At 36.9% G+C, this 23,844-nt stretch overlaps 1 protein-coding gene across 1 annotated transcript; it reads right to left on the reverse strand.

Annotated features, from left to right (window-relative positions):
- Positions 1 to 8,297: 8,297 nt before the first annotated feature.
- Positions 8,298 to 9,113, reverse strand: LOC134853534 (trypsin beta-like). The gene has a single exon (XM_063869533.1). The coding sequence runs from the start codon at positions 9,105 to 9,107 to the stop codon at positions 8,298 to 8,300; it is 810 nt and encodes a 269-aa protein (XP_063725603.1). The 5' UTR covers positions 9,108 to 9,113.
- Between the last annotated feature and the right edge of the window lie 14,731 nt (positions 9,114 to 23,844).

Consider the following 23,844-nt stretch of genomic DNA (forward strand, 5'->3'; position numbering starts at 1 on the left):
TCAAACCATGTTTCTCGATTTTCGCAGTTCTGGGTAACAATTTCAATGTTTCTCTTGTAACAAATGATCCGTCATCGAAATGCATGAAAAGTAGGGGACGTTCGTGTTAATACTTTTGTTGGTCTTTTCGATATTTTTCTTCTCTTCAACTTCTTGAACAAAATTCTACAAATTAAGTTTCAAATCAAACGGTAATTACTTATAGGGACTCATCTCAATTTCGGCTTAAATCAACCTTACCTATGTCTTTGAGCTAGAGCTTCCTATTTTGCCGGTATTTGTCGAGAAAACATTGCACTTATCTACAAAATTAACACAAATTTTCACATCCAAGAAATTTTTTTTTGATGTGTTTAAAGTACTGACCATAGTATGGACTATTGAGGTACACCACGAGTGTGCTTGATGCATTCTGTTTTTCATGAATGAGAATGCAGCTTTCAAACAGAATACTTCTTCTTAGCTTTCAATGAACTCAAAAAAAAACGGAAAAACATGATCGAAACAAATCTAAATTTAAACAAGGCTAGCCGGTTTTTCTGCAAATAGCAGAGAAAATTCCGACCATAGTCTTTAAAATTAATCTGCACAAAGAACAGCTTTTTGGCATATTCGACAGTTATTGTAAACTAGGCCCATTGGAAAACAATGTTTAATGGAAAAGTTACTCTAAAAACGAAAACAAAATTTTAAAAAAAAATTTTTCAAACGATGTCATTTTTCACTATTTGTATTGTTCTGATTGGCCTAAAATGAGGTTGCATCTCCAATCTTTTTTTAAAGCTTCAAATGGGCTCACTATTCATTTAAGAGCACTCTATTCGACTTTTTCAAGTAACCGCTCTCTTTTGGACTTTGTTCTGGGCGAGTATCAAATTTTATCATAAAATCCAGATACAGTAAACGTTTTTTTTGTCCTATGTGTTAGCGGGTCAGCTACCATTTATTGTCAGTATTTCAACTAAATTTGATTATTTGTGAGTTGGCTCGATATAATCCACAAACAACCATTACAGCAGCTCATTGCATAAAAATTGGCAATGATGTGTGCGCTCAATCTGAAAAATAACTGTATAAAACGAATTTAAGTTTACGTATTTTTTGGTAAACACACACAAGTAGAAATAAACATCTTATAAGGTTTAAAAAACTTGAGATCATAATACCAACTTGTTTCGGTACAAATTTTTGATTGATAAATTAGCGCAAGCTAGCCAAATCAACCGGTGATTGTCCTTGAGTCAAATTGCTCTTTTTCAAGGCCAGCCCTAATCAAGGTTGAACCAAATTAGAAACTAAAAACAGTTAAAATGGTCAAAGAGGGTGTAAATTTCTTTTTTAGTATATTAGTATATTAAAACTTGGGCACTGGGGGACTCAAACCTACGCTGGAACGATCCACTTAGTTTTGGTACATTTGGAATAGTCCGCTGTCCCATCCTGCCTTGTGTGTAGTTTGTTTTACATGCAATTATACTCTCGGTTACATTTGCGTTGCAACATTTTCCGCCCTGAAGAAACAAGAACTGAAAAGTGCTTAACGAATGTCCCAGTGAGTTCACGCGTTGCGGTCATAAAAAGGTGGACCGTGCGCAACCGTCCTGTCCAATATTTAGCGTAACGATTCGAGCGACAGGTTGGTACCCACCCGGACTATCGAACTCGAATCAGCAATAAGAGATCACTTGTCTCAAAATTGATGACTGTTTCGCATCATTGAATATTTTTGACGAGTGAAGAAGGTGTTTAGTAAGCCACTAAGATTATTGCTGAAGTAATTTCGCCAGCCTTACTGACAATTTAATCAAATTAATTCACGACAACTCAAGTAACAAAACCAAATCACGGCTAATCTTAATTGCATGGGTAACGTCCTTGAACGAATCCAAGTAATCGCCCATAAAAAAATTTACCGTTACGACTGAAGCGGCCTCAGTGTATGTGGACATATTATCATTTGCTGTTTTTCTCAGTTCGCAATTGATGCGTGTAGGCGAATCCCGTGCTCAAATCTCAAAAATTCAAAGTTAAATTTTTGGAGCAGGTCCGGAGCCAACAATAAGGACTTATTTAAGGATGTGCGTTGAAACTTAGAAGTTTCATTAAGAAACCTTGCCCCGGGTTAAGGAGGGGATGGTGCGGAAGATACCACTCGCAACCGGATCGCTTGGGTGGATCATGGGGTTCGACGGTAACGATCTTGTGTCTCGACGGTTACAGCATGCGGCTCGACGGTTGTGTCTGCGTTTTTTTTCGGTTGTGTCTGCGAGTCTTTATTTAACTTTTGTTCCAATATTTTAAATTGAGCGAGTTAAAAAGAATACTTGTTTGGTAGACTGACTATTTTATCAACTACAACATCAGCACAGTGTATTTTTTGCCAATTTGAATGGTTTCAGAATTAAGGTTGGATAAAGCATATTTAATTGCGGCGGATCGGATATCGATTTATTTGAGAATACCATACGATTCCAACTCACACCAGGATTTTATCTGGCCAGTCAAACAAGCATCTTCAACAGCACACTTAAAACACGAAGAAGTAGAACCAACGGACGGTGGCAACGGACGACTTACGTCCCTACCGATTCGTAAGCGAACAGAGCAAGATCAGCTAAATACACCTCCCAATCAATCCGAAGATGAACTCAATCATTCTAACGGTGAGGTAGTAGTCTTGTCCTATGAAAATTTTAAGGTCATCATAGCATAGGTTTATTGAGTGAGCTTAACACGTGCTACTTGTGGTATTTTCTTCTGCAAATCATCAAAAGCTTTTTTCGTCTTTTACGTAAGCGAACACGATATCATTTTTGTTCGGCTTGGCGGAAACAGCGAACTGACTCTCTGAGTCTCAACAATAGTAGTCGAATTGAAACCACTAGTTGTCAATTTAACAAGCTCGCTTACTAAGACGAGACTGTTAACGAGAGAAGAAGACAAGCAAAAGGGTGTCGATGCGCAATCACAAAGAGACAACATCAAGAAACTGGTTACATCCAAAGACACACCAGGTGTTTCAATTGTCAACAATTTTATAGATGATTCAAGTTTACTTACATCACTAACCGCGGCGTGGTTGGAAATGGTTGTTTTCTCCATGGACCGTTTTGCTCCAACTTAGTTTGAATCATTTGAATTTTCTTTCCATAGAAACTTTTTATCAGTTCAACTTTTTTCAACGCTCTGGCTTTAGGCACTTGTTAGCCCTGGTACGTTTTCAAAAACTTTGATTGAGTTGATGCAAGCAAAGCAAAGTTTCTGTTCAGCTACAAATTTTGCTCGCTCACTGGCATTCTTTCTTTAAAAAAAGCACAATTTCATAGTGCATGACTACGCTTACATAAACCCTACTACGGAAACTTAGACTTATCCTGCGTTTTACCAGATAGCTTGATTACTAGAAGTTTCAATTGTTTTTTGCTAAACTTATTTCTCAATTTTTCTCAATTTGAATACAAGTTCTCAGGCCCCTCGTCTTTTTCTTTTAACAAAAATCAAAAGTGTTCAGCTCTGCCCATTTTGTCTAATAGCATGCATGGACCAAGCTTCTTTTTGATTAGGTGGAAGTTTACTAACAGCGTGATTTAAGAGTTTCACTTTCTTGAGATCATTGTTGAATGACAATGGTTTAAGAACGACTACCAGACCAGATAATGCAGAAGAGAAACTAATGACATTTTCTGAAATATGCATCTTAAAGGGTGGAAACGTACTCAGCTTATCGAGATGCGCGCTAAGGATAGCTTGAGGTTGACCAAGTTTCCGTTGCAAGGTGGCCTGTGCATCTTTATAAATAATAACGCCATTAAAGCTAAACTCCGCAATTTCGGTTTTTGTTTTCTCTGTGATGAGTGATCTTTGAGAACAGCAAAATTAACGGTTGACTCAAATTGACCATAGCATTTGCGCCAGTTTAACGAATAACCGTCGAACTGTGCTAAATTTAATTCAGAAAGATGATCTTTGCGGTTATGCACTATTTATTCCGCCAATTCACGAGCGGATACTGGTCTTACCGATGAACAACCTTCGTTAAGGTTAGCAGAAGACATTGCGTAATTTTCGTTGACTGGATGATAACCATTATTAGTATTATGGACAAAAAGCGGAAATTCTTGAGAATTAACTGACGGAGTTTCAAAGTACACAGTCTCACCACTAGTAAAGGGGACGACTGTGTTACACAGTGGGATAACAGTTGACGAATAAGAAAAAAAATTTTCATCATTACACCATTGAACAGGCATGACAATTAGTGTTGTAGTTGCCAACCGTCGTGATTTTGCTTTACTTGTATAGTAGTCATTGAGGTTGGGCGACACAGATTGCAGTACAGAGGTTACAATTGTTGCATCTGCACTGACGATCATGGCAAGGATGTGTCGAACAAAAAAACCGGTGGAGGCGGCTGGTTTACCCCAGATGATTTGAAGTCACCACCAGAACATACAGGTGACATGAAACAAAACTAGTACCGGGCAGTGCCGGCAACGTTGGGACAAGCAGTGATTCAGTTTTTTCTGGTCGTTAGAAGCTACCATTAAACATTTGAACTCATGATCTGTTTAGGAACAGCAGATGATGGTGTCTAATTTGTGCACTAGAATGTATATAGCCAACTGGGAATGAAACGGATAGAGTGGAAGCCTGCAATAGCAAAAAGCTTGCAATGCCAAATTGAGGCATAGCCCGATATTCATGACTATAGAATCCAGGGTCACTCGATGCTCCGTGCTTTTGGTTATAACCATTACTTGTGTTATTTGCATGAACTAGACTGGCAGAATTTGTCGGTTCTGACATTTTCCGTATTTGGAAGCAGGCTTTAAAAAATCTTGAGCCGAAGTATTGTCAGGTGGCACTCATGTACTAACAGAAAACTACCCAAGCATTAGTTCTATTGGACTCACTCCTGTCAAGTTGTTTTCCTCGTAAACATCAGATGATTTATTCTTACGTTCAACTGCCTTCATTTTCATTTCTAATAGTTGCTTTTTATGACTTTCTGTTAATTGCTGCGGTTTTTAGACGCTTTTTTTGCTCCTTAAGCATTATAGGTTCTTGATACTACCTTCCCAGCTCATGCCGTTTCTCACTGCTCACACATGCTGACGACATAGTCGACTGTTCACGCACGCCGACTCTATAATGTGAAAAGTCGAAAAGAGTAAAAAGACTGAATAGTCAAGACACTCAAAAAATTGAAGTTTTTTATCATAGGATGAAAAAATCCAAATTAACATTCAATTTTTTCTATTTCAAAATTAATACTTTCAAACTTGTTGAATTGTCAAACTGAATTTTCGGTTAGATTTTTTATTTTTTTTCTTCAAGGAGACTTCTGATAAAGCAAGATTCGACTTGAATTTTTATTCAGAAGCGAAAGTGGGCTTTGAACCACTTGCCATACAAAACAAATGATTAAAATTAATTAAAAGGAAAAATCAAAACTTAAAACAAAAACTTCCAAAAAAATGGTTTTTTTTTGGTCAAAAAAGTTTTCAAAAATCTTTTACAAAAGCCAAAAAATTTACTGCACTAGAAAAGACTTTCATAAAGGTCCCTTCTGCGGAAAGTAGGATGACAAAAACAAGCAGGGAGACGATAGTTTGCAAAAATTAGGTCCCGACTGGATAAAATTCCTGCACTTTGTTGCCTCAAGCATGAGTGTTAACAATTCGCCAAATTCGCTTGACTTTGAGATTGTAACATTTTTTTAACCAGTTTTACGAGCAAACACTGTAAGCAAAGTTATTTAAGGGGAAAAATCTAGTACCTGATACTGATTCCAAACGTTAAAAAAATATATTTATAAAATTGGCAAAAACAGTTGCTTGGAAATATAATTAAACTGTAACGCTACGCTTTTCCAAACCATAGAAGTTATCCGCAGCAATTTTGGAAAAATAAAAAAAAGACCAAGATTTGAAGCTGTTCAATTCATTAAAATTAAATTGACAGAAAGCTTTCATCATATTCAACAAAAACGATACGAATAAAAAACGGCGAATAATATTCGCAAGGCTGACTGTTTTTTTTTTTTGCAACGTAACTGCAACAAGTATGTAGAGTTTTCTATAAGGCTGTCAAGCACTTCGCCATAATGCTGTCCACCTTTCTCGAGCTGCAGCTCTTCGTTATAACTTGATTTAAGATAACAGCTGACTTTTTAGAAGAGCTGGTCTGTTTAAAAGCTGGTCTTTTTTGTAAAAGCATTTTGCTCCTGAAACTCTTGAAAACAGAACATTTCTTGTTAGATAAAATTGTGTAAAAAATGGAAGCTGAATAAAAATGAAGAAGAGTTACAAATACACAAGGTGTTCATGACTAGCATAAGATTCCAACAGCAATTTGACACAATATTGGCAATTCCAGAACGGCACAACAGAAAAAAATCGAGCAACAGGCACTGGAAAAAGGCGACAGGCTCTGACGCAAGTGGAAAAAACCAACCTGTGCTCAAAATCATTTCTTAAACCACGCCGAAGTCTTTTTATAATTCGCGCTGCCAACGTTTTTGTTTTAAGTCATGTCAGCCCAGGTCGAGGTGCGTGACGAATTTTTCGACTTTGTCTGTCGTGGAAAAGTTAATTCCGCGACCAAAAATCCCTAGTCTGGACAGGGTTTTAAATCGCGGATAACATCTGCTATCTCAGTCGCTATGGTCGAAAAAGGTTTCGACCGCCGCGACTAATTTATCGATCAACCGGGACTATTTTTTTGACCACCGCGACTAACTTTCTCTCGATTGCGCCTGTCATGGTTAACTTTCCTTTGGTCGTGCCGATCGCGGTTATTTTTCCTTCGGTCGCGCCGGTCGCGGACACATTGCCTCGGTCCGCAAAGTCTGGAAATACCAAGTATTGGTCGCGGTGATCCAAAAATATCCAATTTCTGTCACATCCGTCTGATCATAAAAGCACAACCTCGACCAAGGAGGCCATGAGACCATTTAAGCTGTGGCACGATTTAATAGAAACAGTATGGCGCGAGTACGAAGTTTGGTCGTGATACAACTCGTAAATTATCTTCTTAAGTCGCAGTTCTCGACTTATTTTTTGACCGTGAGTCCCCAATATCTTAGCATACTTCTCCAACTTTGCTGCCCAAAAGCTCGCCATTACTTACCAGCCTGACTGGCTGCAGCAGACTGTCTTTTTCTGTCATCGTCTGCTCGGCAATTATTTTGTAGATTAAGGGAATTGCTTCCCTACGTTCGTACTCTCCTCTCTCTCTCTCTCTCTCTCTCTACTTTAACGACACCGCAAAGTGGTTCCTTGGGTAGTGAATTCAGCGGGGCAACCTAGATTCACTACTAACTACAATCCCAAAAGGGTTAAGTTGGTGGCAATTATTCTGTACTGTAGCATGGTACTTGCTTCCTCCTTGTGTACTGCTTTGAAGGCTGTCTCGTCCACACGATACAATCGAAAGAATATCCAATCCTAATTAAATTCAGAAACTATAAGTCCAAGTACACAAGTCCAAATCCGGGATATAACCTTATAAACTAATAAAGAGGAAAAGGTCCGCGATTTATCAGCACAACTTTTTAACTGCAACTCAACTTCAACTAACTCAACTTAACAATTATCTCTTTCTAGAGAGCCCTAAATAACCAATTGCACACAACAACTTCACTAAAACACCCAGCTCGGCCTGCTAAAAATAATAATATCTCTACGGATCACTATTCTTTTGAAGTGCTTTAACTGGTTTTGTTAGCTTCAAGAATAAATTTTGTCACTCTGATGAGAACCAATTATCTACTGTCTCTGCTATAATTGTTCTAATTTTTGGAGGTTCTCCAATACTTTTTAAATTCAAATCATTATTTAATTTTAGTTTTATTTAAGGCACGCAGTGACTTAACTAAAACTACGTCCCTAATGACTACGTCTTATGATTACGTCCCTTCATCCCTGTCAACACTACCACGTTCCAATTTCGGTTTCTCTTATCAATCTCTTCCCTGAAATTGGAAACGTGGCGTGGGAACTTTTCGTGGGAACTGGCAAAGTCAACTCGAACGGAGAGAAGAGTTTCATATGCAATGCTCAATTTTGACCTACCTAAAACAAGCAGGGTTGATTTAGATAGCACTGGTAAGACTAAGTTTATATCGAAATTGAACCAATGTAAAATAAAAAAAATTAAATCGAAGTATCTACATTATAAAATAAATAAAATTTCTCACGAGCATTTTTAAGTATTTGATCGAACATTTTTTACTACGACTTGAATAGTTGAAATTATTGAACATGTTGTTTCGTAAATATCAAAAATTGAATTTATTAAGCGTTGTTTACAATCCAATCAACGTATTCGAAAACATTCGTATAAACCTCCGGATAGTGTTGGTCAGAGTAACATCCGCGAACTCCGAAGGACACAATTCCAAGTAACTCAGAACCACAGCTTCCGGCGTCATTAAAACATGAGTCTTTGCTGAAAAGTGGACCTCCGCTGTCGCCATTGCATGCACTTGTGATTTCATCAGTGCCACCAGTGCAAAGCTGGGCACCTGTTACGAACGGCCAATATGATTGACAAACATCCAGCGGAACTATCGGAACAGTAGCTTCTTTCAATGCCTTTTGCAGCGATTTACTTCTACCGGAGACCATCAGGGAATCAGTGGTCCAAGGTTCTGTCAAGCCCCATCCTGCAACTATAGCCGATGATCCACTGAAAGATGATTTTGGAGTATTAATCGGCGCAACATAGTTATTGTATGCCAGACTTCCATCCAGGAAAATCAAAGCAATGTCATTGGCATATGAGTTGTAACCGGAGTGGATGGTATAACTTTTTACTCTGATGAGCTGCCCATGTTTTCTATCATTGGAGTTGGTAGTTCCAGCCAATATCTGATACCTGTCTGCAGATTCACCCAAGCAATGAGCTGCTGTAATGATTGTTTTTGCATTATATATTGAGCCTCCGCATATATGGCCCCACAATGTTTGTATGCTGACGATGAACGGTATCTCGCCAGCTATAACATTTGTGCCGTTAATAATCTCAGTTATATCTGGCTTTCTTGGGTAAGCTTCAATAGCAAGCCCGAACGAAGCCACAGCGAAGGCAATTAACTGAAACATTCTCGAATTGATTTGAACAGATGTTACAGTTTTCAAAAAACTAGAATAATTGAAGAAATTGAATGAAATAAATCGAGGTGCATCAAGTATTTAAGCAACTTTAAACAATAGAGGTTGTGAACAAAACCATGAACTTCCTGACACATTAACAGCTTTCAGAAACTTTAAGCAATGGCTTTTTACTCGTTATAGACACCGGCATTTTTATCCGGTTCAGACACCATAAACAATCAAATTCTATTTTGGAACTATTGAAAAAAGTCGCTAACATTTTAAGGTCAAACGATTAATATAAACGAAGGAAACTGGTAGGCACGAGAGAAAAACCTTTGTCGATAAATTTAATTACTAGTTTGAGCTGAGGTAAAAGACTTTTAATCTTGAGAAAACAAAATCACCCAAGTTAGTGATTTTTTTTCAAAACATGTATAGAAGATATAAATTAAGAACACTTGAATAAAGATTGTTTTGGCTTTGAGTGTAATTGTTTCAAACATTTGGTTCGAACATGATTCAGTAAAAACTTGATTAAAATTACAGGTCGTGGTTTTTGTATACGAGATGAACTACCTAAACTAAAACTTACTCATCCCAAAGTAGCCCGTTGTTGTGTCATGCCATAGATAGTTTTGCTCACAGTTAGTTTGTGAAAAAAAAATCAAAAAAATGTTTGACGAAAAAAGTTTCAATCTTCGTTAAAATTTATTTTACGTTTGGGAATTGGCTTTCAATAGCCTCATTAATGTAACAGATATATTTTTTCCTCTGATTGAATTACCTGAAGTTCCGGGATCTATTTAACATCTCCCCTCCTAGGGTTTCTATTTAAAAATCTCCACTCCTATGCATAAATTCAGTAGATTAGCATTAGAGCGTTCTATGGAGAATTCTAATTTTGCTGCATGCTCATTGGTCGAAAATTTGACTAACTTAATCTACTTAACAAAGAAGAAGCGAAGAGAAAAAGATTAACACAACTGACAAAAACCCTGGTTTCTCAAAGCTAGATTCACCAAAGGCTTAACGGCCTTGCATTTACAATGCGTTGAAAACGACCTGAATATATACGTCATACGCAAATAAAACAAAACTGCTCGTATCAGGGCGAAGCCCTGAAAGTTCCGACTGCCTTTTAACGTTTATGGAGCAGTAATAACATAAACAACATAAAAAAATTAAATTAAATAAAATAAAATGAAAATTTTTTTTTCTCTAAAATTTGAATTTTTTTAAAGAAAATCATCCCCCCACACGCCATATAAAGTACAAAACAATAGATTTCGTTCCTTGTAACAAATCAATTATGGCAAATAAGCTTCTTTTAACCAATTTGGAACGATTTCTAAGACGGATTAACTCTCCGCTTACGCGTTAATAGCGCGAAATATATCGCGCGTTAATTGTCCCAAATTGGTCAAAATGGCAATCTTTAAACCCTCATAACTTTACGAAAAATGATTACAGGTCAAATATCTTTTCAAATTAAGGTTCAGAACAACAATAGCTTTCGAATGATTTTAAAAAAAGTCAGTCAAAAGTGGCTAGTTAAAAATTCGAAATTTGTCTGAAGAAAAAAAAAACCCACCCCGAGCACAAATATTCCGTTACTTTCGTATCAAAAGCCGGAACAATAATAAAAGAAGGAAACTTCTAATTTTTGTCATAACTTTACAAAGGTTCCAAGTTTTTCACAATTTTAATTTATCAAGCATCGACCTAAAAATATGTTTTTGAGAGCTTTTGAAATTAGTTATCTCGAGAAATTGTTATTGATTTTTCATAGATTTAGTTTATGTAATTGCGTAACTAGCATTTTCGGTCCTACGTTGCCTTTCTTAGAAGAAAAATTTATGGTTTTCATGTTTTCCGACTAAACACAAAAGCACTAAAAGTTTAAAGATTTGCATTTAATTAGAACATGCTATTCGCACATTTTCATGTAACGACAATATGTTAGTCGTAGAGTTATCAGACAGTTTTCTGGATGTGTGAAATGCTTTCTCAGCAAAGTGAAAGCGTAAGTCTAGCATTTGTTTCAACCCCTAGTGTTTCTTTTGTCTTTATCTAATGGACGAGAGCAGAAAGTTTTTGGATGTTTTCGACAGTCCAATCGCTTTTGATGAAGTTTGGAATTGCAACTGAATGATGCGTATATAGTTTGACAACAATTGCAAGCTCCGAAAGATACAACTCTAATTAAGTTTGAACCAATTCTCTCATCGTCAAAAAGATACATGGGAACAAAATGTCGAATTCCTCTACACTAATTGTATATATTTGTCAATCAGTTTTTACCACCAATTAGCAAGGTACTGATAATAAACGATTATTGTGAATAACAGATGGCCCTGAAGCTATAGTGTTGGAAAATATTGTCTGAACATTGTCATTATTATCCAATATCGTTGTAATTTTAGACCATAAAATTGATTATTTTGATATTACAATCTACTATTCCTGCAAAAACAAAATTCTTTCAACTCCATAGTCGATTATAATCCAAATGAAATCCGCCTGTTTTATCCAACCCCCCCCCCCCCTCACACGCAAGACACAAACACTATGCATTCACTTCCACCCCACACCACACCAAATTATTCGCATTCTGGGGGTTTTGATAAAAATGGGTTGGTGTGTGTGTGGGAGGTTTGACCTTTAAACCTCGCACATTTATAACCCGCTTAGCATCTTTACCCCCAGCATCCCACCCATATTTGCCCATATTAAAGGCGCCTTTGGCGCCAATATATACTAATTTTGAGGGGGGAGTGCGCGCCTAAAAAAACTCGATTTTTTTATGAAAACTTTCCAAAAAGAGACTAAAACGCCTAAAATGCGGCGTAGAACATTTTGCCAAAACAGGATCTTTTTAGTGCTCTGGGGTATCTCGAAAAACCAATTTGGTTGACCTACAAAAGTCGACAAAATTAAAACTCCCCTCGAGAAAATCCTAGATCCGCCCTTGATTATAATCAAATAATTCAAATTTTGGATACTGATAACAAAATTCCGGTATAATTAATTAGTATAGATGAATAGAGGCCAGATATCATCCAAGGATCGCAAATTACGTGTATTTACATCCCGCGACAACTAGCTAAAGATCTTTTGAAAGATTCTTTTTTGGCCTAAAAACTGTCACAACAAAACGTTTTTTTTTGCGTCTCTAATTTTCATGAAAAATCAAAACAAATTACTCGAATGTTGCTCGAGGTTACATATTGAATAAATGGCTCAGTTAATCACATATTTTGAGCGACCGAATGGATAACCTGTATTGACAAGTTTATCCATCAGTAGATCCTCTGCCTTTGCTCTCTCTAAAATTTTTAATACGCCGAACACGTCCGAAAACTCGGCGAGTTTGCTAAGACAGTACCTCAAAAACACTTGAATTACACCTTAAGCACGGCCCAAGTACACCTAGAGAACAGATGAAACAGAATTCAATTACTGCAATCGAAAGATGCCATGAGAATGGTCAAAGTGATTAACCACACGGTTACTGATCATCTATTTTTACACAATTGAGTTAGGTTACTTCCTGTTGGAAGCTGCTGCGTTGGAACCCCGGAACTTAGTTCCTTTTATAGCGGAAAATGTTTTACCCATGGCCGCAATTGCATAAGAATATATTTTCACCTCAAATCGATCAATCGGGTCAAAAAACTTTTAGTTTCATTGGAAGAAAGTATGACCTTTTTGACCAAAATTGATTGAGAAGGCCGAATGATACCTCAAGCACGGTAGAAATGTGTCTCGAGCAAAAAAATCATATCTCGCGAATGCTTGAAATTGGTTCCGATAACAGTAAAGGAAACAAACAACCATTACCACCACAACTTATGAAACATAAGTCGAGCGTACTTCCAGCATGGCTAAAATACAGCTTTATGCGCTATTGAAACGTATTTTGAGCAAGCACGAAATGAAAAATTTTGGAGATCAGTTGAAAATGCTCGAATAGAACCCGAAAGAGTTGACGATGAGTTTGTCCTACCCAAGACATCTGCTTTGTTGCTTGCAATTAGCCTATGGTTACTGTGATTATGTGCCCATGGGCCGCACACAGTTTTCCTGTTGTTCGTAGATGGTCAGACAAAGAATTAATGGCTGGTCTATAACTAATTAATATATGAATCCGCCGAAGTTCAGTAGCTCAACAAGCAAATATTGCCATCACAATCATTGCGACTGATTTGCCTCAAGATCAGGGGCGGATCTAGGATTTTTTCGAGGGGGGGGGGGCGGATTTTCAAAAAATTTTCGAAAATTTTGACGACCTTTTTTTTTAGTTCGACCAAATTGATTTTCCGAGCTCTTCTAAAGCACTAAAAGGTCCCTGTTTTGTCAAATTTTCTGCGCCGCAGGCAAATTTTTGAAAAAATAGGTCATAACAGGTTTTGAAAAAGTTTGACATAAAAATAGCGTTTTTTTTTGGCGCGCGCTCCCCCTCAAAGTTAGTATATATTGGCGCCCAAGGCGCCTTTAGAAAAATTTTAGGTTCAGTCGGCAAAAAATGGATTTCTTAAAAAGTACTAAAGGGGGACCCTTTGGGTCGGCAGGGGGTCGAAGCCCTGAGGAGGGAACGTCCGCCCACCGCCCCCCCCCCCCCCCCTAAATCCGCCCCTGCTCAAGATAAATATTTTTTATATGCATATTTTTTATTTGAATATTTTTTTTTCGTGGAGAATAATTTTACAAACCTTTTAAAAATTTCACCTATTTTTTGTTTTTTTTTGTCGGTCAAAGGGACAGGTACAATTACAGCTATTTAAAAAATATATTTGTTTAATCGATGAAGAAGTTGAGGATACCAGCGATGTTATATTTTACTAATTAAACTAACTTGTGTCTCTAATTAGTTGTAAGTATTTTCGAAATGGAACTTGCATCAGTTGTGATCACTTATCAATTTGTATCAGTATTGTTGTATCATTGATATTCCATACTGGTTTAAATCCATATAAAACAAGACTGCTCATATCAGGGCGAAGCCCTGAATGTTCCGACTGCCTTTAAGGTTTATGGAGCAGCAGTAATGACATTAAAAAAATTAAATGAAATAAAATAAAATGAAAATTTTTTTTCTCTAAAATTTGAAATTTTTTAGGAAAATCATCCCCCCACACGCCATTTAAAGTACAAAAGAATAGATTTCGCTCCTAGTAACAAATCAATTGTGGCAAATAAGCTTCGTTCAACCAATTTGGAACGATTTATAAGACGGATTAAATCTCCGCTTTCGCATTAATAGCGCGAATTATATCGCGCGTTAATTGTCCCGAATTGGCCAAAATTGCAATCTTTAAACACCCATAATTTTACAAAAAATAATCACAGGTGAAATATCGTTTCAAATTTAAGCTCAGGACAGCAATACCTTTTGAATGATACAAAAAAATTCCGTCAAAAATGGCTAGTTAAAATGTCGAATTTTGTCTGAAGAAAAAAAAACCACCCCGAGCACAAACATTCCGTTTCTTTCGTATCGAAAGTCGGAAAAATAAAATGAATGAGTATCTCCTGAAAAGCTAAGATAATATGACTGCAAATGATGCAACAAACGATCCGATTCAGATAAAAGATTCCATTGCGAAAAACCTATTTTAAAAATGATATATTTATTGATGCCATGTTGTTAACATAAGCCAGACTCAAAAATGGCAAGAAAACATCATATAGAAAATGCTGAACTGAGTAGAAATGGCGACTCTACTGTATTGAACATCATGGTAACCTGAGCATAAGATTGATAAGTCATTAAGTTAAGTAGAACCGAAAACAAAATAGTCAAATCTTCGAAGATGTAGTCCCACCTATACCAGAAAGTAGTAAGCCAACAAAATCGGCAACCCCCAAATAGGAAGTAAGGAAGCTAATTTTCTGAAATTCGTGGGACAAAAACTTGTGATAATTTGAATCGGGCTTATGAAAAATGGAACCAACCCCTCAGACCCACGAGGGCAAGTGATAACGGTCTCCGGAAGGGTAACTAGCCCTATCAGAACTCGGCAACTCGGCCCTATCAGAACTCAAGTTTTAGTATGTTGTACGCCTAGTTGAGGGAAGCTTAAGTTTAGAACCACAGACCCCCTGGACCCCAATTTCCGATTTTATGCCCTAAATAAACAACTCCCCTAACCTGTGTTTCTCAGCCTCAAATGAACGTAGGAGCTGCTAGTGAGGGTCACTGAAAAAACTAGTTGGGTGTTGTATCAAGATTGGGAGGGCCACTGAGTAATCATAGCATGGTTTATAGGTTGAGGTTGTCGATTTATCTAAAATGGAGGGCTGAATTTTACGAAAATCAGGAACTAGTTGATTAGGATCGCATGACATTTGTCTGCACCATCGAATTGTGACACATACCGCATAGGGGTTATCTAATAAACGTTAATTTATTAACCACTTTGAAACATAATTTTTTAACGAATCCAATATGATGATGAAAAGTAATCGTGTGCACCAGTAAAGTTTTACAATGATTGCAGTCCAAGAAAATCGAATAATCGAATCTTATGAACAATTGAGGGATAATACACAGTTTTCGAAAATTGTCGATATAAAACAGTAGTGCACCGATATCGCAGGTTGAATCTTTACATAGCGTAAGTAAAAGTCTGGCTTTCGGAGATAATGCAAAAAATAGTGTCCTGGTGATTTTTCAAAATATAATCTGCGTTGTTTGGTTAGAGCAAATCCTTGCAAAAAATTGCTAGCAGTAGCAGAATTAGGTGGGTGGCGGGGGCGGACGCCTCCCCTCCCTCAAGGATTCGACCCCTTGCGAAACAGAAGGCCCACCCTTTGTACTATTTCGAGATATCCATATTTGGTGACGGACCTTAAAATTTTTCTAAAGGCGCTTTCGGCGCCAATATATACTAATTTTGAGGGGGCGCCGAAAAAACCCAATTTCTGTTAGAATTGATGACGTTATGCAGGAATTTATTCAAATGGGGTCATCAATTAGATTCTATCCATCATGTCAATATTTGTAGTTCATCCATTTTGAGAATCTTTGGGAAACCTTTGGGGGATTGAATGGGATTTCTCTTATTTTTTTCAGAAAGAGTGGTTGCTCTTGAGTAGTCGGATGGTAAATTTGGCGTATATGGTGGTGAATTTGTTCTTGTGGGAGTACCTTGTATGGTAGATTTTTGTTGGGTTGATGATGTTGGAGTTATGTTAAGTTGAACTCGTGGTGTTGTGAGATTCCAATTTCGTCGGAGATGTGTTATTTGTCTTTGAATTGTAATGCTTTGAGATTGATTTTGACTGTGATTTGAGTCTTGTGGGAAGGATCGGTTTATCTTATATATTAATTCTTCGCATTGTGGTTCGCTCAAGGGTGCGTTGCATTGTGCTGGAGTTAGTGGTTAAAACAACGGTGCTTGTTGTTCTTCAAAGGTATAGGAATTTCCTATATAAAAGACTCGAGTAGAGGCCTGAGTGTTTGAATTACTGTTAGGGTTCTGGGATGGGTGTTAGGTGGTGAGTTTGTTGTTGGGGTATTGACAATAAATTTTGATACTATGTTGTTTGTTCATTGGCGCAATAAATTCAATTTTTGATAAATACGAAAACAACATGTTCATTAATTTCAACTATTCAAGTCGTAGTAAAAAATGTTCGATCAAATACTTAAAAATGCTCATGAGAAATTTTTTTTATTTTATAATGTAGATACTTCGACTGATTTTTTTATTTTGCATTGGTTAAATTTCGATATAATCTTAGTCTTACCAGTGCTATCTAAATCAACCCTGCTTGTTTTAGTTAGGTCAAAATTGAGCATTGCATATGAAATTTTTCTCTCTATTCGAGTTGACTTTGCCAGTTCCCACGAAATTTTCCCACGCCACGTTTCCAATTTCAGGGTCAAGCTGCCGGAAAGTAAATTGGATTGGGCTATTGAAGCACTTTAAAACATAATTTTTTAACGAATCCAATATGATGATGAAAAGTAATAGTGTGCACCAGTAAAGTTTTACAATGACTGTAGTCCAAGAAAATCGAACAATCGAATCTTTTGAACAATTGAGGAATAATACACAGTTTTCGAAAATTGTCGATATGAAAAACAGTAGTGCACCGATATCGCAGGTTGAATCTTTACATAGCGTAAGTAAAATTCTGGCTTTCGGAGAAAATGCAAAAAAAAGGGTCCTGGTGATTTATTAAAATATATTCTGCGTTGTTTGGTTAGAGCAAATCCATGCAAAAAATTGCTAGCAGTAGCGGATTTAGGGGGGTGGCGGGGGCGGACGCCTCCCCTCCCTCATGGATTCGAACCCTTGCCGACACAAAAGCCCCCCCCCCCCTTTGCACTATTTTGAGATATTCATATTTGGTGACGGACCTTTAAAATTTTCTAAAGGCGCTTTTAGCGCCAATATATACTAATTTTGAGGGGGCGCCGAAAAAACGCGATTTCTGGTAGAATTGATGACGTTATGCAGGAAGTAATTCCAATGGGGTCATCAATTAGATTTGATCCACCATGTCGTTTTTTGTAGTTCATCCATTTTGGGAATCTTTGGGAAACCTTTGGGGGATTGAATGGAATTTCTCTTATTTGTTCAGAAAGAGTGGTTGCTCTTGAGTAGTCGGATGGTAAATTTGGCGTATATGGTGGTGAATTTGTACTTGTGGGAGTACCTTATATGGTAGTTTTTTGTTGGGTTGATGATGTTGGAGTTATGTTAAGTTGAACTCGTGGTGTTGTGAGATTCCTATTTCGTCGGAGATGAGTTATTTGTCTTTGAATTGTAATGCTTTGAGATTGATTTTGACTGTGATTTGAGTCTTGTGGGAAGGATCGGTTTATCTTATATGTTAGTTCTTCGCATTGTGGTTCGCTCAAGGGTGCGTTGCAATGTGCTGGAGTTAGTGGTTAAAACAACGGTGCTTGTTGTTCTTCAAAGGTATAGGAATTTCCGATATAAAAGACTCGAGTAGGGGCCTGAGTGTTTGAATTACTGTTAGGGTTCTGGGATGGGGTGTTAGGTGGTGAGTTTGTTGATGGGGTTTGACCATAAATTTTGATACTATGTTGTTTGTTTATTGGCTCAATAAATTCAATTTTTGATAAATACGAAAACAACATGTTCATTAATTTTAACTATTCAAGTCGTAGTAAAAAATGTTCGATCAAATACTTAAAAATGCTCATGAGAAATTTTATTTATATTATAATGTGGATACTTCGATTGATTTTTTTATTTTGCATTGGGTAGATTTCGACATAAACTTAGTCTTACCAGTGCTATCTAAATCAACCCTGCTTGTTTTAGTTAGATCAAAATTGAGCATTGCATATGAATTTTTTCTCTCTATTCGAGTTGACTTTGCCAGTTCCCACGAAATGTTCCCACGCCACGTTTCCAATTTCAGGGTCAAGCTGCCGGAAAGTAAATTGGATTGAGCTATTGAAGCACTTTAAAACATAATTTTTTAACGAATCCAATATGATGATGAAAAGTAATCGTGTGCACCAGTAAAATTTTACAATGATTGAAGTCCAAGAAAATCGAATAATCGAATCTTATGAACAATTGAGGGATAATACACAGTTTTTGAAAATTGTCGATATAAAACAGTAGTGCACCGATATAGCAGGTTGAATCTTTACATAGCGTAAGTAAAATTCTGGCTTTCGGAGAAAATCCAAACAAAAGTGTCCTGATGATTTTTTAAAATATATTCTGCGTTGTTTGTTTAGAGAAAATCCTTGCAAAAAGTTGCTAGCATTAGCGGATTTAGAGGGTGGCGGGGGCAGACGCCTCCCCTCCCTCATGGATTCGAACCCTTGCCGACACAAAAAGCCCCCCCCCCCCCTTTGTACTATTTTGAGATATCCATATTTGGTGACGGACCCTAAAAATTTTCTGAAGGCGCTTTCGGCGCCAATATATACTAATTTTGAGGGGGCGCCGAAAAAACCCAATTTCTGGTAGAATTGATGACGTTATGCAGGAAGTAATTCCAATGGGGTCATCAATTAGATTTGATCCACCATGTCATTTTTTGTAGTTCATCCATTTTGGGTATTTTTGGGAAACCTTTGGGGGATTGAATGGAATTTCTCTTATTTTTTTCAGAAAGAGTGGTTGCTCCTGAGTATTCGGAGGGTAAATTTGACGTATATGGTGGTGCATTTGTACTTTTGGGAGTACCTTAGATGGTAGTTTTTTGCTGGGTTGATGATGTTGAAGTTATGTTAAGTTGAATTCGTGGTGTTGTGAGATCCCCATTTCGTCGGAGATGAGTTATTTGTCTTTCAATTGTAATGCTTTGAGATTGATTTTGACTGTGATTTAAGTCTTGTGGGAATGATGGGTTTATCTTATGTGTAGGTTCCTCGCATTCTGATGCGCTCAAGGATGCGTTGCAATGTGCTGGAGTTAGTGGTTCTGACAACGGTGCTTGTTGTTCTTCAAAGGTATAGGAGTTTCCGATATAAAAGACTCGAGTAGAGGCCTGAGTGTTTGAATTAATGGTAGGGTTCTGGGATGGGGTGTTAGGTGGTGATTTGTTGTTGGGGTTTGACCATCAATTTTGATACTATGTTGTTTGTTTATTGGCTCAATAAATTCAATTTTTGAAACATACGAAAACAACATGTTCATTATTTTAACTATTCAGGTCGTAGTAAAAAATGTTCGATCAAATACTTAAAAATGCTCATGAGAAATTTTATTTATTTTATAATGAAGATACTTCGATTGACTTTTTTGCATTGGTTGAGTTTTGATATAAGCTTAGTCTTACCAGTGCTATCTAAATCAACTCTGCTTGTTTTAGTTAAGGTCAAAATTGAGCATTGCATATGAAAATCTTCTCTCCTTTCGAGTTGACTTTGCCAGTTCCCACGAAATGTTCTCACGCCACATTTCCAATTTCAAGGTCAAGCTGCCGGAAAGTAAATTAGATTGGGCTATTGAAGCGCGTTTAAACATAATTTTTTAACGAATCCAATATGATGATGAAAAGTAATAGTGTGCACCAGTAAAGTTTTACAATGATTGCAGTCCAAGAAAATCGAATAATCGAATCTTATGAACGATTGAGGGATAATACACAGTTTTCAAAAATTGTCGATACAAAACACTAGTGCACCGATATAGCAGGTTGAAGCTTTATATAGCGTAAGTATAATTCTGATATTCGGAAACTTGCAAAAAATAGTGTCCTGGTGATTTTTTAAAATATATTCTGCGTTGTTTGGTTAGAGCAAATCCTTGCAAAAAATTGCTAGCAGTAGCGGATTTAGGGGGGTGGCGGGGGGCGGACGCCTCCCCTCCCTCAAGGATTCGACCCCCTTGCCGACACAAAAGGCCCACCCTCTGTACTATTTTAAGATATCCATATTTGGTGACGGACCTTAAAAATTTTCTGAAGGAGCTTTTGGCGCCAATCTATACTAATTTTGAGGGGGCGCCGAAAGTCTGGTCAAAGTAGGGTGTTTATAGTGGTTTGGGAGAGCTCAAAAAATCAATTTGGTCGACGACTTGAAAAAAAGGTCGCCAAAAAAAGGTCGCCCCCTCGAGAAAATCCCCTTTGGTTGCTAGATATTTTTTTGATTATTGAGGGCGCTTGGAGTCAGAAACAGTAATACAATTCGGCTAATCTTTTTGTCTAATTTTTGGCAAACTCAAAAGCTATTGAGGTATAAAAAAACATGGATGATAACTAAGGGAACACAAATTATTCTTCAAAATGATCGAACAAGCTTTGATGGCCGCCTTTTTGAAAAATCAATTGAATCTTGAGAAATTATTTTTAAAGTTTATTATGGAATTGCCTGGTCTGATTAGAAACTGATTTCAGGTAGCAAACTTATAGTTTCCGATGCTTAGAAAACTTAAGAATAAAGTGGGCAGTAGAAGGCTAGAGGTACTAGAAGGAGATAAAATAACAGCGATCAATTTGATGGAGCTCTCGGAAGTTATTTCCATCGCTAATACCATGACCTCACCTCCAAATGTTTTTTTTTCATTTATTGACTTTTGGAAAATAGTGCCTGATTGAAATACTTACAGGGTATTTTCGAATCGGGCTTTTTATAAGCAGTCTCTCATTTCACAAACATTTGGGTTGATGAAGTAGTTGTTTGCATTGAGTGTTCAAGCTGAAATATCCCGTGCACGAATTCATTCGATTGTTCGATTGACCGAGTTCTCATTTATTTAATTCAGTTCAAACTAGACGCAATTTTCATCATAAAGAAAAAAATAATTTGTTTAGGATATTGTTTTTTAATGAAGTTTGAACGGCATATGACTCGTTAAAACGAAAAAAGCTTTCGGAAATATCGATGTTGATAAGAGTGGTGTTTCTTACCCATTTAAGTGCCTTACGGCATCAAAAATTTATTTTCTTCAATTTCAGAAAAAAAATATGTATGTTTTTAAATACTACACGTCTTTGTTGTTCTTTTTGAAGAAAAAAAGGAATATCTGTGCTCGGGGTTGTTTTTTCAAGAGGTCAATTTCAAAATCTTTAAAAACACTTTTTGACGGCAGGTTTTTGCAGTGTATAAATTGTTATAATCACCTTGAGCTCCAAACTGAAACTGGAGTCTTTTCGAATATTATTATGGTGTGGAGATTGCCATTTTGCTATATTAATATCTTATTAGATTGCCTTTTTGCTATTTTACGTGTATCTATCGTATTTGTATATCAATTCAGTATGAAGAAATGGAGAAGGCAAGGATTGTACTACGATATCAGGATGAGACAGTGGTAAGGGATAATTTGTAAGATTATTTAATTATAGTGTTAGTTCAAATTTTGATATTATAGTCTGTTGGAAAAACTTGGATGTTATGGTCCTGCATACCTTTAAGAATATTGTGTCAAAACTGTAAACGATGTAGTGCTTGATGGTGTTGATGGTAGAGACTGGTGGTGTTGATGGTAGAGAAACTGTTTATGGTAGAATTGTTGACGTTGTGCAGGAAGTAATTCCAATGGGGTCATCAATTAGATTTGATCCACCATGTGGATATTTGTAGTTCATCCATTTTGGGAATCTTTGGGAAACCTTTGGGGGATTGAACTCTTATTTCTCTTATTTGTTCGGAAAACGTGGTTGCTCCTGAGTAGTGGGATGGTAAATTTGGCGTATATGGTGGTGAATTTGTACCTGTGGGAGTACCTTCGATGGTAGTTTTTTGTTGGGTTGATGATGTTGAAGTTATGTTAAGTTGAACTCGTGGTGTTGTGAGATTCCTATTTCGTCGGAGATGAGTTATTTTTCTTTCAATTGTAATGCTTTTAGATTGATTTTGACTGTGATTTAAGTCTTGTGGGAATGATGGGCTTATCTTATGTGTTGGTTCCTCGCTTTGTGGTTCGCTCAAGGGTGCGTTGCAATGTGCTGGAGTTAGTGGTTCTGACGACGGTGCTTGTTGTTCTTCAAAGGTATAGGAGTTTCCGATATATAAGACTCGAGTAGAGGCCTGAGAGTTTGAATTACGGGTAGGGTTCTGGGATGGGTTGTTAGGTGGTGAGTTTGTTGTTGGGGTTTGATCATCAATTTTGATACTATGTTGTCTGTTTATTGGCCATTTTAAGAGGTTATATGATCTTGGTAGTATTCTTCAGCAAAAAATGATTATCATTACTAAAGCTAATACAAAGGTGATTATGGCTCTTTTAAGGCATTTATGAAATGCTAGAATTAAGGATGCTATTAAAATTAGAAAAATTGTGAAAAGTATCAAGAATTCTATTTTTTAAAGGGATATCTTAACACTTAAAGAAAATTGTCAAAAGTTATTGTACCTGAATAGATAGTCGATGGTTGATGGATAAGGAGAGGGAAAGGTAGATTTGCAAAAGGGTATATAGAATGGTGAAAAGTCAGTTAAAATGAAACAGTGCGAAGAATTATAATTATTGGTTTGGCTAATTGGAAACCCCTCAAAGAGATCAACTGTTCCAATGGTACCGCGTGACAATTGTCAAGCAATAGTCAATGTGATCGAAACGAAATTAATCAAGTGCCATTATGTATGCTGGTGACAATACTCTAGTGAGTAGTCGTTGTAATTCAGGGTCCTCTTTTTGTCAAAAACGGCAATAACCAAAAGTGTAGCTTCAAAATAATTGGAATTGAGTCTCAGAGATAGACGGCGGCCACTCCAAACACTCAAGCGTCCATAAAATTATGTTCGCATTTGTCCCTTGGATACAACTCAATGCCTAATAGTTTAATATATGATCTTTTGAATGCGTACATTTCAGTTTGATTTTCTCCTTCTCTCAACCATTTGCTAAGGAGCAACTCAATAAAAAAATTGTTACAGATAAATGTTAACAATTTTTTTAAACTAAATTATTTAGGTAAATATTTACTAAAACATATTTTTTACTAAATAATTTTTTAAAATTTATTATTAAAATATTTTATTACTATTACTAAAAAAAGTTTCTTGCAAAACTGCTTGTCTCACGTAATTCATTTTGACGTAAGGAAAAAACAGTGGGAACCTGTCGGATAGTCTGATTGACATCATCATCCCAGGATTAGGCACTTGACTCATGATTTGGCTACAAGAGCCGAGCGATGTCCGGTTTGCACCCACTCTGAGTCTGTCAAAGAATGCTTGAGACACTCAATTCAAAACGCAACCATAGTCAATTACTACTTTTGAAAACAAAATTATTTTTTTTTCAGAAGTTTGAGCTAAAATGTTTTTGCGGCCATTAGAGTTCTACAATGAGCT

The sequence above is a fragment of the Symsagittifera roscoffensis genome, chromosome 8 (genome assembly GCF_963678635.1).
Source record: "Symsagittifera roscoffensis chromosome 8, txSymRosc1.1, whole genome shotgun sequence".
Lineage (NCBI taxonomy): Eukaryota > Metazoa > Xenacoelomorpha > Acoela > Convolutidae > Symsagittifera > Symsagittifera roscoffensis.